Source organism: Cricetulus griseus, chromosome 3, assembly GCF_003668045.3.
Source record: "Cricetulus griseus strain 17A/GY chromosome 3, alternate assembly CriGri-PICRH-1.0, whole genome shotgun sequence".
In the NCBI taxonomy this organism is placed as follows: Eukaryota; Metazoa; Chordata; class Mammalia; order Rodentia; family Cricetidae; genus Cricetulus; species Cricetulus griseus.
Genome location: NC_048596.1, coordinates 147,819,451 through 147,837,068, shown reverse-complemented (window position 1 = coordinate 147,837,068; position 17,618 = coordinate 147,819,451). Strand labels below are relative to the sequence as shown.

The following is a 17,618-nucleotide window of genomic DNA, read 5'->3' as shown; positions in this document are numbered from 1 at the left end:
TACTTCTTCCTTCCCAGTAAGAGGGAGATGGAGCCCTAAGAAAAAGCTGAATTTGGGAAAGTTCCAGGCAACTTGAGAGAAGGAGGTGCCTGCCTCAGTCTGAAATATATTTGTTATATGACTCTGGAAAATGTGTAACTCTGAGGTTCCATCATTCTTTGCAAATCACAGATACAAATGTATATCAGGATAATTTGGTAAATGCTTTAAATGCAGTAAAGTTATATCCTATAACCATTTAAAAATGCTGAGCTTCCACCACTGTTCCTAGTCCTTTTCCTGTCATACTCTTTGTCACTTAGAGTTCAACTTTTCCTATGAGTCCCACTCTCTGACCTGTCACTTAGAGTTCATATTTTCCCATGAACCCTTTCTCTCATCTCTCAAGGCTATATTCAATCTTCATCCTAGTCCAGGCCTCTTATTAAGAAGCAACCATACCCTTTTCTCTCTTTGTCAAGATATTCTACTAAAATTCTGAAATTTCACACAAATTCAAGAATCTACTAGTTGGCAAGGTCCAGGAATGTCACCACCCCAAGTCCTCTGTGACCTTTACCTATAAATCATGCACCAAGGTTAAGTACTGGACACAATTTCTCAACACCCCATGAACTAGCTGTGGTCGATGGCTACATTTATTTACAGACCATGCAGATTTAGGTGTTTTGCTGAAGATGGAGAAAAGAGCTCTTCTAGGTAGAAAAAACAAAAGTTGATGAGGGCAGAGCCGCATTCTGAGTTACCCAGTTCCCTATCATCTGTTGTGAACAAGTCCTACCTCTGTATCTACGTTAAATTTGTCTAAAATCAGTACAATTCTGACCAGTGAATAGGATGAATAGAAAAATCTATTAAAATGGAAATACTCACTATCTGAAGAGAATTTTATACTTATAGAAGCTATAGTCTCAATGTGAAAGTGTTATAAAATTTATGTGTTTTCATATATCTGCTCGTGCGTGGGAGGTAGGTTATTTTATGTTATAAAGACAGCCTAACACACAGCCACCAAACAACCACATGAAGTCATCATGACAGTCATAGTATTGTCTACAATCTTTACCAAAATTTCACTCTTTGAAGAAAGGACTCATTTCTTTCCTAATCTCAATTTTTGCATTGCTTCCGTCTATTTTATGCTTCCATATTTGCTTGGTTCTGAACATTCTTTCTACCCTCAGTACCCACTCAGATTGGTAAAAACTCAGCTGTCTCTTATTGGTGTGTCTGTCACAGAACATTCTTGAGAGCCTTTTGCTTACTAAGAAATGTAGAAACAATTGGTATACTTGAATGTGGTTGAACTGCATTGAAAGGAACCCTTGCAGTCTCTTCTCATCTTCTTGGCTGAGGTCAAGTATTGAAGAAACCTTTGCTTTTTGGTGGCCTGCTTTCTTATCACAAAACAACAGAGTTAGCTACACATAATACTCTCTAAGATCTCATCCATTTCCAAGACTGAATGATTACTTTCAGCTCTATGGACCTGACCTTATAAGTCAAGCATTACAGGACTTGTAATAACACATGAAAAGCAGATGTAAACAGAGGAAAGAATCCACCCTTGGGACAATAAATGGATTCCTTAGATTTTAGTTTACCTGGACATAGTGGCTCCTGTGTATAGTAGTGGCACTTTGGAAACCGAGGCAAGGGGACTATTATTAGTTTTATGACAGCCTGGAATGTATAGAAAGACTGTTTCTTAAACAAAAAACATAACAACAAAAACAGTGAGAATTCAGCACTTTCCTTTGAACCTTTAACAGTTAGTGAGGCAATTCTAGTCTCTTCTATCGGGTATCTGCAAGCAAGTGCCAGAGAGAGGAGGCATGCTTTTCTTGTCTACATTATGTCTGCAGCAAAGTAATCTTTAATGACAAATACATGTAGGGAGCCAACCAGGGTGAACCCAAACTAATCCCTGATCTGATGGAACATTCCTTGAAGCATGCTGTCCCTCGAGGGATTATTTCTTTTCTTTCCTGTCACTGGAAAGTCTTAGACACAGAAATGTTAGAAAGTCATTTACATGAATTGCCCTGCAATTTATATAGAAGGCAAGGGCATAAAAACATCCCTAGTGGAAGGTTTCCAAAGACTGGTCTCTATCTAAGAACAGAACTGTATGAGAGATGCAAGGATTCAAAGACTATTGTTCACTATGGGCTTTTACTTCTAGTGGGCAGTCAAGGCCCTTCTTAAATGTCTATCCCAATGGAATATTCAGGACATTGCTCAAAGATAAGAATTTAGAATGTCACCCCAACAAGGGAAATGACTGATGAAAAGTCTAGCAAGACAGTAAATAAAATCTTAAAGATCTTCCAGTGGTTTTGCTGGAAAGATTTCATCTCTTCAGATAATTTTTTCTCCATTTGTATTTCTTCTCTTATAGAACTCTAATCACCATGCTATTTTATAAAATAACTCTTGGGATGCCTTTTACATGGAAAAGGATATTGTTTGGAAAAATCTAGAAGGCTTTAGTAGAGAAAGGGGAAATGAAAGCACAAAGGTGGAAATTTTATCCCACTTTGTAGACTTTTGGGGTACCTCTAATTTCTGGTTTATTTTTGCATGTTACCCTAATGTATTCAAAATCTTATGGTTCAAACTCAGTGTGTTTCCAAGGAAAGCACAAAAAACAAAGGTTTCATCCTTGAGAAGATATAGTTAGCAGCCCACTTAGAAGACTTGAATATGGGAGATCCCTGAGATGACAACTCTCAACCCCTTTTAATTTCTATTGTTTTCAGCCAAAACCTAAGGTCAGAGGCCTTTTTCTCAGTTTTCTCTGGAGTGGGGGGGGGGCAGGTGTAGAACACTTTACTTACATAGTAACATTTAACAAAATCAGAGAGGCTCATATGGATAAATGCCACCATTTTCTGGAGGTTTTTTGTTTGTCTGTTTTTGTTTTACTGTCCTGACTGCTAAATCCTCTATCATGCCTCCTTCCTACTTTCTTCTTGTATTTTAAAAACAACCTACCTAGGAATGGGGAGATGTCTCAGTGGTTAAGAGTACTTGCTGTTCATCCAGGGGACAAAAATTCAGTTCCAGGATCCATTTTAAGTGGCTCCATCTTCATTTAACTGCATTTCAAGAGGATCCCACACTTCTGGCCTCCATGGGCAATCATATGCATATACTGACATGCACACACACACACACACACACACACACACACACACACACACACACACACTAAAGTAATAAAACATATCTTAAAAATAAACACAAAAAACACATCAAGTCTCTTCTATACAAGTTAGACTTATTCTACTTCACTGGAATCATCCTCCATATTGTAATTTTATTAGTAATTAAAAAATTTATTTACCATTTTAAATTACTCTCTTACTGTGTCCATCTTTAATATTCCCTTGTTTTTCTTTGAGGCTTCTAGAATTGAAACAAAAGATTCTTGCCATTCACACAAGGTTCAGCTATGCTTAGCAGGATAACTTGGATATGGGTCAATGTCCTCATTGGTAATAAAACCAGTCACTTTGGGGGTCTCTTTATTCATTCATTTGCTAACAGATGCTTATTGAGTAGATTTTTAATCTGATAAGCATGTTGGTTATTCTTCTCATTGCTGTGAGAAAATATCTGAAGAAGGTTACTTAAAGAAGATCACTTGGTCTTAGCTCACAGTTAAAGGTACATATCATGACAGGGAAGGTACTTCCAGAGGGATATGTGGTGACTGGCCACACTGCATATGAAACAGGAGTAAATAATGACTTCTAGTGGTCACCATATTATTAATATTATTAATATACCTCATTATTCAATCTGGAACCCAGTTCACAGGATGCTACCACCCATACTCAGAGAATACCCTATCTCACAGTCAGTTATCTCTAGAAATGCACCACTCACAGATGCACACAAAGATAGGTCTTACTGATTCCTTAGGAGTTTTTCAGTCCAACCAACCATCAAGCAACATTAACTAATCCCATGAGAAGTGATTCTGAGTTTATGTAGCTACACGATACATTAAAAGGGTTGCTTCTACAAAAGACATCATGTGATTTCACACATCATAAAATTTCAGTATTGGGAGAAACTTATTACAAGGCTTCAATACTCTCAACTCCTCCATCATGATATGGTTTATAGCCTTGCAGTCTCCCTTCTCCTAATTTCCCACCCTCACACCCATATATCAGGTGCCTGATTGGGTTTGTATTATTACACCCCCAACCCTGATCTACAACTAGCTCCCTTTGTGGATGTCTGTACTCAGATGGCTGTTGATCCCTGGAGCATTTACCTCCACATGTGCTTGACCTGGAAATTTTATTGCCCTTGATCCACAATTTTACCTCCTTTTCTTTCTCACTCTTCAAGGGAAACACCATGCTTCCTCCACTTGCTCCAACCCACTCTCACTGAAACATTACATACCTGGCTTGCCCACACTGTACCCTCCACCACTCTCTGCTTGCCTCCTTTTCTGCCACTCAGATTTCAAGAAGGACTCAAAAATGAATGGGGATTTTTTTTTTTGCCAACAGTGTTCTATTTGATCTGAGTAATGCAGTTTAAGATGCTATGCTCATAAAGCCACAGGTAAACATTTCAGAGCAGCAGGAGCAACCTCAAACTAAAGCAAACAATTCAATATCCCTCCCAAAGAAGTTGTAGATGCTGATGTCTGAATTGCTGCTTAGACATGATCTTTGCCTCTAAAGCATTTAAGCCAGAAGTTTCTGTAATGAAACGATTGTTCATACTGAGCCTCAAGAGACAAGAAGCTGACAAGTGCATAGTATTCAACACCAAGGGTTATTCTGGAAGTGAGAAAAGAAGGCAGATGAATCTCCCTGGATAAAGTTACAGATCTCCAGGCAGAAAACACAGAGGAGTTGAATCAGAATTACAGCCGGAAATGCTGACTCGGGGACCTGTCATTTTCACAGGGATTGTCACTCTGTAGAGGGTCAGCATCTTACTGAGATCCCAGGGAAAATATCGACTCATGTCCTCTGTGAGTTGTAACTCCAGATGTACACGCACAGTTACTTAGTATCCCTGGCTCCTCTGGAGATTCTCAGGGGAAATCCATTGCAGTGGTTTGCAGACATGTGTGGGCATCAGCATTAGCCAACAGAGGCTCATCAAAACCAGAATCCCAGATTTCTTTGTTTTGAGTGAATGAAATTTGTATTTCTAAGAACCTCAAATGAAAGTAGGCAGTGCTTCCTAGAGGGTCACACTTCTGGAATCACAGCCATTATCTATGCAGGACATTTCATATAGAGGAATTAAGTCTTCAGGGTATCCCACTTTCTCTTTTCTCACTAGTAGAACTGTCTGACTACTCAGGAAGAAAGCAAAAACATCACTTAACAATTTAAAAGAGGCAAACCCTGGTAAATTCCATTACAAGAGTGGGCGAGGCAGGAGGACTGAGAGATTCAGACTGGTGTATGTATAGCTCCAGGACACCTGGGACTACATGATGAGAGTGTGTGTCAAATAATAATAATAATGAAACAAAATCCCTAAAAATGTATAAAGAAAACTTGCTAGCAACAACCTTTATAATCCCATAAGAAAAAAAATCATATTATAGCTCTTGATGGCTGATATTTAGAGATGCTACATTCATATGAGAAGAAAGCTCTAAAAAAATAACCCTAGGCACACTGGAAAACACTTTCTTGGTCTGTGTTTTTCCTTGGGTAATACCCAACAGTTACTTGTCTGCACACCCCAGTCCAGCTCCTTAAAGCTTTTCTGGTAGCTTTCCCTTCTTCTGACCTCCCACTGGGTGGGTCATCATATCACAAAAGTGTCATCTCCAGCCTCAAAAGCTCTGCATCATACATGTCCATCCCTATACACAGAGTCTGACTCAGCATGTTCCTTCGAGAGACCTATGGTCTGATCTATGAAACCCTATTTTCAAGTCTTAGCCAACCAGCATGGATAAGAGAGCAGCTCTCTGAATACTATTTAAAACAAATGAATCTGACTGTATAAAGATGAGATGTCTCAGGGTTTCTATTGCTATGAAGAGACACCATGACCATGCAAACTCTTATAAAGGGAAACATTTAATTGAGGCTGGCTTATAGTTCAGAGGTTTAGTCCATTACCAACATGGTAGGAAGTATGGAGGCATGAAGGCAGACTTGGTACTGAGAGTTCTACATTGAAATCTGCAGGCAGCAGGAAGTGAACTGAGAGCTACTAGGCCTGGTTTGAGCATTTGAGACCTCAAAACCAGCTCCCTAGTGATGTACTTCCTCCCTAAAGCCACACCTACTTCAACAAAGCCACACACCTTCTAATAGTGACACCCGCTATGGGCCTAGGGGGTGCATTTTATTCAAACCATCACAGGAGACAAAATATAAATTCTATGAAAGCAGAATCACAACCATCCAAAGCATGATTGTGGAACTATTTATCTCATGCAACGCCAACTACACGTCAGAAAGCCAGAACTCACCACAGAACAATGGAGCTGAATGACTCATATTAAATGACCAACAAAGAAAGTAATAGACACACAGGCATAGATTGATTTAGCTTCCTTCTAAGAAAGTTCAACTTACAATTTAAAATGATCTGCTATTTACACAGCTTGCACAATCAACAAATCTTTGCTACAGACCTAGAAAAGAAGTCTCTTCAGGAGCTGCTTATTTTTCAATGACACTTCCTTAAAAGGCTTTCTAGAAAGTTCCAGGAATCAGCATTAACTCATGAGCTTTCAATGGGTACATTCTTTCATAAGTAATTACTCTCCTATAGTGATGGGCCACCAATAGTTTATCCAGTCCCAAGTGGTTAACTCTAAACAAATATATATATATGAGCAACACTCAGTGGACTCTATAGGTTTTGTTAGTGTGTATGTCTGTCTGTCTGTGTAAGAATAATCAGTAACAAAAGAAGAGGAGGTCATGAATTAGGAGACAATAGATGGAGACACAAGAGAAGTTGGAAGGGACAGAAAAAAAAAAAACGTAGCTATGATGTAAAGACAGTACTCATGTAGGAAATTCTCAAAAAAATTCCAAACATGTCTGGTAAATAAAGGAGATTTTTAGGCCATATTAATCTGGGATATTCATAACATATAAAGAAGACTCAGCTTACTTGTTCATTAAATGGTCATTATGCAAATCACTTTCTAACAGAATTATTCTGAGCATAAATGAATCAGGAAATGGAAAGCTCTTACAACGTTGAATAACATATAGATTATCATATATTTTTTTCATATATTTTCTTACCTTTGAGTCCAAAGGTTCATATGCCATCTGATATGACTGTTCTCTGGTCTGAACTGATTCCTTTCTCCCCTAATTGCCTCCATATTTTATAGTGCTAACCACATCATTTTACAATGAACTGTAGTTTGTATAAGAACACTACTGCTTGCTTCATGGTGATTTCTTTTTTTTTTTTTCAAATTCCAAGTTTTAAAATTCCTAGGGGATGTATCCACTGCAACATACATCTCACCACCACCTTAGTACTGTTTTATGGATATGCATATTATGTATGTATATGTCTATGTATGTATCAAGTATGAATGCATGTATGCATATATGCTGATGCATGCATTTGTGTGTGTGTGTGTGTGTGTGTGTGTGTGTGTGTGTGATGTACATGTGTGCATTTATGTACCAACATCCTAATTGTCTCCTCTATTTTCATTTATATAGTGGCCATCTGACAAGAACTGAGCCCATGGCTCCCCATATCCTCTGTACTGCTTCATGACCATTGCTAGTTACTATGACCATTAGAAAGGTATTTCAATAACATGGAAATTGACACCAAATCTATACTAAACAGGGTCTGAGATGACAACATGGTTTGAGTCTTAAATGACTCCCAAAAGTCCATGCGCTAAAGGCTTGCACCACAATGCAACAGTGTTTAGGGTAATGGCCTTTAAGAGGTGACTGGATCATCAGGGTTTTGATATCATCAGTACATCAATTCATTTCTGGTTTCTGACCCTAATGGGCCAACTGGGAGGTACAGGAGGCCTGGCTGAATGAAGTAGACCATTGAGGGCCTGCCTTTGAATGATATTAGTTGCCCCAGTCATTTCTTCCCCTCTTTTTTATCTGCTCCCTGGCTTTCATGAGGTAATCACTTTTCTCTGTCACATGATCCCCACCATGATGCTCTGCCTTGCTATAGACCTAAAGGCAATATTCTTGGCCAAGGATGGAGGTTTAAGCCTCTTTAAACCTTCATCCTTTCATATCATCTGTCTCAAATATTTTGTCACAGTAACACATAACATGGGGTGTGTAACAGGATAGACCTGATTTAATTTGAGATCTTATTAGAATTCTACCAAACACCTGGCTTTAATTCCAGTGTTCAGCGTTACACAGACTTGTACTATTAGCCTGTTTGTCCAGGTGACTGCTGAGACTTTGGTATGACAGACTCTGTTCCAGTGTCATGTGTAAAGTGTTTTTCAATGAAATGAGGAAGAGCATTTGTCTTCTCAGGGAAATCTCTACAACACATTGTGCCTTCTTGTCCTGCTTCACAGACCCAGGTTTGTACACATGTGGGTGGGCTGGACTTTCAAGTGTATTCCAAACTTCCAAAAGGGGTTGACAGGGCTCATTCTTCTCATCTGGTTCATCAGCTCCATTGTGAGGTCGTTCAAAGGTATACAGATAAATGAATGTGGACCATGTTCTCAACCTCTCTATTTGGGTCCTACTGACATCGATCCATCCTGTATTTGCCTTTACCCACTCAGTCCCTTGGTATATCTGAAAATCATAAACAGCTAACATGCATGGAAATGTCATCATACCCCTGAATAATTAAGATGTGCTAGCAAACATTTTAAAAAGAAATTACATTAGAACCTTACATACTTTCCTGGTTATTTATTGTTATTTTATATGGTGATGAAGTTAACAATAAAATAATAATAATTAATTGTTTAAAACACTATGTTAATAATTTCTAATAATATCAGTTTATTCTTCATTATATGGTAACAGAGGGTGCACAGCTGTCCATGCAGTTGTACTGTTCATTGAGACCAGAGAGCAGATCATAGGATGGTGCCTTCTTCTCTGTACTATGTCCTAGGGAGAAGGTAGTACAGGAGGCTGACAGCTACCTAGTGTTGGGAGAATAACTGTGTCTTCCTCCAGTGTGCCTCAACAAAAATGGATTTTTTTGGATTCTCAAGTTTTGCTTATTAATTACAATAAAGCATTCCCAACATGGTTTAACTTAATACAGATATACAGAACATACCAAAATGCTTGTAGGGATGAAAAACTGATTAATAACAGAAGATTTATCTGGTAATTGTGTTATGAATAAATGGCTGTATGTCCACATAATATGGGAGGTTTTTTTTTTTAAAAAAAAAAACTGTTCTCATTAATGAACAACATCTATGACAATGGTTTTATGTGATAACCAGGCATTCTTTCTAGTCACTTGGAGATGTTTTAAAAGAACACTGCAGTCCAGGTCCCACATGAGACCAATTGAAAGTAATTCTCATGATTAGGCTGCTAGATCATAGACAGTCTTTAAAAGGTACCCGAGATCTCATGCGAAATGAGTTTGGAAATCCCAGGTTTGAAGAGTAGGACTTGATTAGAACTTTGGCCAGTAAAAATGGGAGAAATTCACAAAGAGTAACACACTGAGGAAAAAATGGTTCATGAGCAAGACTGAGAATATGCTGGCACAGTGACATGGAGAGGGAGGGGAAGTGATTCATTCAGAATATCAGAGTGCCATTCTATACCCACTAAGTAAATAGTGTTTCTTGGTGGTGCTGACTACTCTGCATGGATAGAAAAGCAGCCTCTATGCTGGAGCAATGGTCCTGCAATAAAGTGACTGCCCTATAAGCATGAAGAACTGAGTTCCAATTCCTAGCACACATGTGAAATTGTGGCATCGTAATATTTGCCCATAATTCCAATGCTGGCAGGGGGCAGAGATAGAAGGATTTCTGCAGATCATTGGCCAACCAGATAGCTGCATTGCACAGGTTCAGTGGGAAATTCTGCTCATATAGTAAGAAAAGTGATCACAGACAACAGCCAAACATTAATGTCTGTCCTCTGTATACCTGCATGTACACATGTACAAATCCACACACATGCACATATCCACATCTGCAAATCCACACATACACATGTATATGTACACACACACACACTCACTCACACACATCTGCTTACATTAGCATATTACATACACATTAGCACCGAGGATCACAGACTCCTACCATTTCATCAAAACAATGTCACAGCAGGCCAATGGCACCTTCTGATGATACTAAACACAGGTATCTGTGTCCTTGTCTTCTGGTATCATTGCACAAATGAAAAATACAGAGAATAATTGCCAGCAATGAGTCTCTTGTGTATAATGACTCCACCTCTATAATGTCTCAATTGTCTGGTCACATGATCTGCTTTGAGAAAAAGAGGCAAATCTTGAATATTTTTATACATAAAAATAAATCTTGTGTGAAAGCTGTTCTTTATTGTGTCAACACTGTAGAGTTTCTGATGAAGTGAATAGATCAGATGTTATTATTGCCATCTGACAAAAAACAGCATAGAATGATGAGCCTATTCTTCTAAAAGCCTAAATGGCTGTATTTTTAGATTATAATGCTTGTGTTTCTATCATTGTCTGTGAGGAAAAGTATAGATGAGTCCATTTTGCAAAACCACCTTTTTATTTTAAAGGTTGTTTTAGGAACTGCCTATTCTTTTAAATGTAGGCATTAGGGGTTTGTGCTATCTAGGGCTTATTCAGGTGTGATAATTTTCACTGCCACTAAGCTCTGTTATTATGATTTTGAGTTTTCAGTTCATAAATCCCTCAAGAATAGACATCTCCACTTGTTCCCAGTTAAATCCCCAGAAGCTGTGATGCAGGGTTGTTGCACTGGGAGTGCTCAGTGAATTTCTTTTCTGAAATATCTCCAGTGATTTTTACAGAATCTAACATCTTTTACCCTGCAGAACAATCTATAGACCTATCTATGCCAAGCCAAATAGAAAATACAGCTGACCTCATATATTTTGAATGGCTTTTCTTTCACTCATTTGACACGGCTCTATTGAATACTGAATTTTTCTAGAGGTCACAAGTATAGTTTTCAAATACAGACAAGGTCTCTGCCTCCCAAGAACATGTATATTTGAGACAAGAGACTATGAGAAATGTGCTTATCCATGTTCTGAAGAGTCTTTAACATATAAATATATAATATAGCAAAATACTCAAGGGAGATAAAATATAGAGACTTATATAATAGTCAAACTAGCTCTGCTTAAATAAGAACATTTGATATGAGACCTAACTCATAGGCAGCAAAGCCACATACCAGTGAGGACAGTAAAGACAAACCAGGAACTAGAAGGCACTCACTGCCATGTTCAGGCCTGGGAAGAGCAAGCAGGCTAGCACATTGAGGAGATGAAGCCAGGAAGTAGGCAGGGATAATGCCACCATGAGAAGTTAAAAAGTTGCTTATAGAGAAGGTGGTATTAAAATGAGTTTGAACAGAAAGACAGCATACCACAATTTATAAATTTTTTTGTACAGAAAAAATTCTGAGTCAACCAAGTTGCTGTCAGTTACCAAAGAAACATTGAGTGATGGCCAGAATTACAATCACATGTCTTTTGGGAAAGTGAGAAAAAGAAAAATAACTTAGATTATCAATTAAAGTTCTGGGTGATGTGAATGAAAACAACCATCCTTTTGTCAAAAAGTCCACTTCAACCAGGAAGGTCTTCATGCAGCATAGGAGTGAGTCCATGGAGGAAGCAAGGGTTTGCATGAGCTCATACACACAGTGTATATACACACCTGTGCATGTTCATGTATGCTACTCAGCTCAGCAGATAGAGACCAACACCAGGACTATAAAATGTCAACCTACTGTGCCAGTTATAGTAGAACATGTGTACACAGTGACATGATGTTGGTTCCCTTGACCTAGGTTCAGCTCTATCTGGTATCAAACAGACCTTATGTTTGGGAGTAAGCACCCACCCCATCTGTCAGAGTTTCTTTGGTAGGTACATAATCTGATTGCATTTCCTAATTTATTGTACACCCACTACAATAATTCTCACTGGAAAGGCAGAAGAATAAACCATGCTTTGAAACTGGAATGCAGTACTGAAACTGTCCTGGGTAAGGGCATAAAATCAGCAGACTAGGGGATCGATCGTTCTTATGAATACATCAAAGAGGACAACAGATGTACATAAGGCATCCCCTGGTTTCCCATACACATTGGAGGCACAGCACATGCAGAGGTGTGCAGCCCATGGCAGGGCTAATCATTTATGAACTCCGTGGTTTCTAAAGCTCTTTATAACTAAAATCCAAGCATCTCCTTTATTAATGACATTACATATAATTACCAAAAATCAAATTTTTATTTCATCCCTCAAAGTTAGTAACATATATGTTAATATTGTCTCTGTCTCCAGTCCTTTTGAAGACTGTTCACATAAACTTTATATCATGAGCTATAGAAATATATATACAGAAATACCAACAACATGTAAAGGAAGTATTGAAAACTTAAAAGAAAAGCTCTCCATGAAGTTATAAACCTTTATTTCAACAACAGTAGAAATGCAGGTGAGTATTAACATACTGCTGAAATGTACTGACATTTAACATAAACACTAATACATTTTGAATATTTAATAGATGCTAATCCCCTTAGCTCTTACAATGTTCATAACAATTACAGGCCAGCACTATATCTATTTACAGATGTAGGTAGTTGAGGCACAGACTAGATAAGGGTTTGCCTAAACTAACATCAAGAAGTGAAAGAGCTGGAATTGTGCTCCATCCCCCATTCATCCCAACATCAAGAAGATGGTGGAAAGTTAATGATGCATCCCACTGTGGCTTAGTTCATCCTTGCCATTCTCTAACACTCGTGGAAAAGTTAAGAAAATGCTGATTAAATCACTGTAGAAACCTCACTCATTCAATAGAATACACAGTCTCCGAGTAATCTCAAGGAAAGAGTTAAATCTTTCATGGGTTAAGTTCCATCACATCTTTAGAGTCCTAAGCTTAAGCACCCTGCAAACATCCTGTGTTGAACATGAACAGAAGCACAGGCAGGGTGGTGATTAGAGTGACATTGCAGGAGACGGTGACTGCAGCAACAGCAACAACTACAAGGTTAACATATAGCAAGATATAGCAAGAGATTGTGACTGAGCAACAGCAACAGCCACAAGGTTAACACAAGATATAACATATGCAGGTATCAGTTGGAAACTTGCAATTTTAAATAGACATTCCATTTCATTCTAGAAAGACACATGTATTCCTTTTACACATCCCCGGATAAGGAGAGAGCAGAGTGACTTTTAAGAGTTTGAAGTCAAGCTCCACTTTCTAATTCTAAATCTAGCACTATTTCCACATGTCAGCTGTTCCTCAGACTGTCAAAAACTTCAGCTTATCATCATGATCATCATGGTTTTACAGAAAAAAAAACTAAACACCCTCATCATAAACAGTCAGATTTTGTTCCTCTGACTGCTCTACTTTGGTATAAAATTCTCAGTACCACACCCTGTATAATCCCTGGTGTAATCTCTAAATTGTTGGGGGCAAGAATTTAAAAACAGATTAATTTAACTATGAGTGATCATATGGTGTAGCAAGCAAGTCATACCCTTGCAAAGATTCAAGTGCAGGGTGTTGCTGAGAGCTGCTTACCAATGCAGGACTCCCCGGACAGTGAGTAGGTCCCATCGTCATGGAAACCGCTTCTGCACTCACAGTGGTACCACCCTGGCAGGTTAACACAGCGGGAGTGGTTGTGGCACTCAACGAATCCCTCTGCACATTCATCAATATCTGCCTCAGAGAAAAACACAAGCCCACCTGGACATTAGTGTCTTTTTATACTAACCTTAAAGTAAACACCACAAACATGCTCATGTCAACATATTACAGCTGACAAATCATCTAAAATAAAAGTTACAGGAAGAGCCAAATGTAAATCACCGCCTCCCAGAATTTAAAAAAAAAAAAATGTTGAAACCTTCACTCACCAGTACCTTCTCACATAAAAGAACAGTTTGAAAGAAACTGTTGGTCCCTGAGCCATTTATAGTTGCACATTCTGGGTGGGCATCCAAATGGTCTAACTAGCTGGGCAGTGGTGGAATATGCATTTAATGCACTTGGGAGACAGAGATAGGCAGATCTCTGTGATTTCGATGCCCCCCTGGTCTACAGAGCTAGTTCCAGGTCAGCCAGGACTATACAGAGAAACCCTGTTTCCAAAAACCAAAAAGAAAAAAGAAAAAAAGAAAATCTAATTGACCTTTTAAAATTCCCATATATACATGTGTGTGGGTGTGTATACATGTGTACATGATAGCTTCACGGCTTCTCTCTCTCTCTCTCTCTCTCTCTCTCTCTCTCTCTCTCTCTCTCTCTCTCTCTCTCTCACACACACACACACACACACACACAACTTGTATAGTGGAGAAACTTGAAAATGAGTTAATTTAACCAACAAATGGATATCTGTAAATACTGAGAGATGAACAAGGTATCATAGCTAGGTACTGTTCCCGCAGAGACCAGAGGATAGATGTCATATTATCAAGAATGTGCTTATGCCCTGACAAAGAAAGGACACACAGAAAAGACAGACAGACAGACACAACCATGCATGTACACACACACACACACACACACACACACACACACACACACACACATGCATATATGAGCACACATACACCATTCAATCCTACATACCATTTTTCAAATTTATTTCACTGGTGTATGTTTTCTCTTGGGAAATTTCAACACCTCATGTATCTACTGCTCTGGGGATAGTAACATGCTAATTTACTAGTATCATTAATTTAAAAAGTCCCCATTCTTCACATATTCTTGACAAAGGGAAGTCTCTAGAGCTTTGCTTATTTTTTCTGTGAACTGATTCTTCAAAATCAGCAAATATCTGAATCATGTACAGAATTTTAAACCCAAAGACTTTCCCCTGAGCTAAACTAGGCAGACTCTGGTCACTGATTATCATGCCAGGGATGGTTCCTTCTTATAGAATTCTTCCATGTAATTATTTCTTGGAATGTGGCCATTGTTGGCTAATAACCTTCTCTTTGTTCTCCTGGAAATATCTGAATAATAGCATATATGAGCACAAATTCAATTAACACTGGAATATAAAACATAATGAATGAATGCATTGGGATTTCTTTCTACAAAGCCTCTTGAAGGTATCAGCTCAGAGTCAGTTTACAGTTACAACTTCTTGAAGCCAGAGTTGTACACTGAGCTAATGATTTAGCCTGAAATATGAAAATGTCACCTCACGATAACCCAGCTAAGTAAAGAGAGAAAGCTGATTAGAACCAGCTCTGCCCTATCACCCATTTCCCAGCAAGCATTCCTTTTATACAATATTCCCAATAGGTATCTGCATGCCAGGACCCATTACCTCTCTGGCATCTTTAGACACTGCAATTAGATTGTGTGTGTAGTTGTACAAATCCCATGGAATGATCTCTCAACATTTAATGCTGATTGTCACTTCCCAAATTTTATAGGTGGAAGCTGTGTGACAGACAAAATTCTCAAAAATACAAAGTGAGATGGGGTAAGGTCTCAGTTCACACAGGGAAAAGGCTCACCTCAGCTTGCAGAGTCAGCTCTGTGCTCTCTGAATACAAGGCAGTGGAAAATACAAAGTATAAGCGAAGAAGGAATTTTCAGAAATGATTTCCTTGTGTCAGGCTGAAAGACATGTCTTTACATGGAAGTAGCAAGAAGTTCTACCTTTGATATTTATAAATATCTCAGCTGTTAGAAACTGTAACAGCTGCCTTTCCATCCTTAGGGTTTGGGGAAAGCAGGGATAGAAAGCTAAGGTGTCTTATAGAACAAAACCATTGTTTATCTAGCCTTACTCATGAAAACCCTATTTAAACTTCTTTCTCTTTCCTTTCAGGTTCAGAGGATGAATAATCTGATTTTAAAAATAACTCCTCCAAGCCAGGCATGGTAACATGCACCTTTAATCCCAGCACTCAGGAAGAAACTCAGGTGAATCTCTGCATGTTTGAGGCCAGTCTGTTTTCCATAGTGACTTTCAGGCCAGCAAGGCAACATAGTAAGATCCTATTTTGATGAACTGATGATGATAATGGTAATGATGGTGATGATGATGATGAAGATGATATCACTTCCACTATAAATTCAGTGGGGAATTTCCAGGGGCAGGATAAATGATGTGCAAACACTTTGTTGATTTCTTTAAAAAAATGGTGATACTAATAAGGTTTTTAAAGTAGTAGAGGAGTCAAGTTATCTGTTGACACAAGTGACCTAGTAGACATTGATACAGGCTACAGTCAGTCACCTGAGAAAGGGATCTCAATTCAGAGATTTCCCAGATAATATCGGCCTGTGGGTATGTCGGTAGAGGACTGGGTTGATTTTTAATTACTATAGGAAGGTATAGACTACTGTAGGCAGTACCATACCTAGGCAGGTGTATAAGAAAGCTAGCTAAGCAAGAGCCTGATAATGAGTCTATGAGTATACCAACAAATACCTTTCTTCCATAGTTTTTACTTCAAATTCCTGTCTGACTTTTCTCAATGGTAGACTGTAACCTCCATGTGCAATTGACAAAAACCCTGCTCCTCCCCAAGTTGCTTTTGCTTAGAGTGTTTTATCACAGTGGCAGAATGTAAACCAGGACAAGCATCCACTTCACATCCAGTAAGGATGCTAAGTTAAAAGTCTGGGACTTCCCCAGGGACCCCAGAGAACTTCTGGCTTCCTCTGGAAATGAGAAAGACAATGAAGACTCCTTTTCCTTAGAGTTCACTCCTCATAGCAGATTCTGGGAGTCTATAAAGAATAACCACAGATCATACACAGATACTGGATGATAATGCCGCATATTTATGGTCTTAGTGAAAGATGAATTAGAGCCAGAAATCCACTCTATTTGTACCCTTGCTGCATGTGGGAAGCACACATGTGTGTGATGCTCATAACACTGGTTATCCCTTCTGTAGTTCACAACAGTGTTCCATGCAGCCACTACATGTCCAAATACAGAAAACACTCAAGAGTGTTTTCAGCCACACCAAGTCTTTACAAATTATAAAGGATAGCTCCCGTCAAGCTGAGGCAGGACTGCCTTTGTCTGTGGAAACTTGTTTCTCTCAGTCAGCACTTGCTGCTGGTGAACAAACAAGACAGATGCTGTGGGAATGGGGACCCCATGAGTTTACTATGAAATTCCAATTTCTTGCTGGAAGAATTTTTGATAAATCAGTGAATATGACTGGCTGTCAGCATGTCAGTCATCCTAAAGGAATCAAACAAAAAATATTTTTCTTTCTGTTAGCAAGATACATGATCTTGTCTAAATCTTAGTTTAATCTAGCATAGATATTTCATATCCTCTCAAGATATACCCTTTCATATACCCTTTCATATACCTTTTCAGAGTGAGAAAGGGATTTAAAAAAGAAATAGATGTGGCAGGACAACTGAGGCTGAAATTTACT

At 38.6% G+C, this 17,618-nt stretch overlaps 1 protein-coding gene across 3 annotated transcripts in view; it reads right to left on the bottom strand.

Moving 5' to 3' along the window:
• The window catches only part of LOC100765471 (protein kinase C-binding protein NELL1), an 864,465-nt gene that overhangs the window by 36,488 nt on the left and 810,359 nt on the right, over positions 1 to 17,618 (bottom strand). For 2 of the 3 annotated variants that reach the window (XM_027410508.2, XM_035442493.1), the window contains one exon: positions 13,771 to 13,911. The exons of the other annotated variant lie outside the window; for it this stretch is intronic. In XM_027410508.2, coding sequence (XP_027266309.1) covers positions 13,771 to 13,911 — 141 coding nt within the window. The remainder of the gene's footprint in view (positions 1 to 13,770; positions 13,912 to 17,618) is intronic. 3 annotated transcript variants of the gene reach the window in all.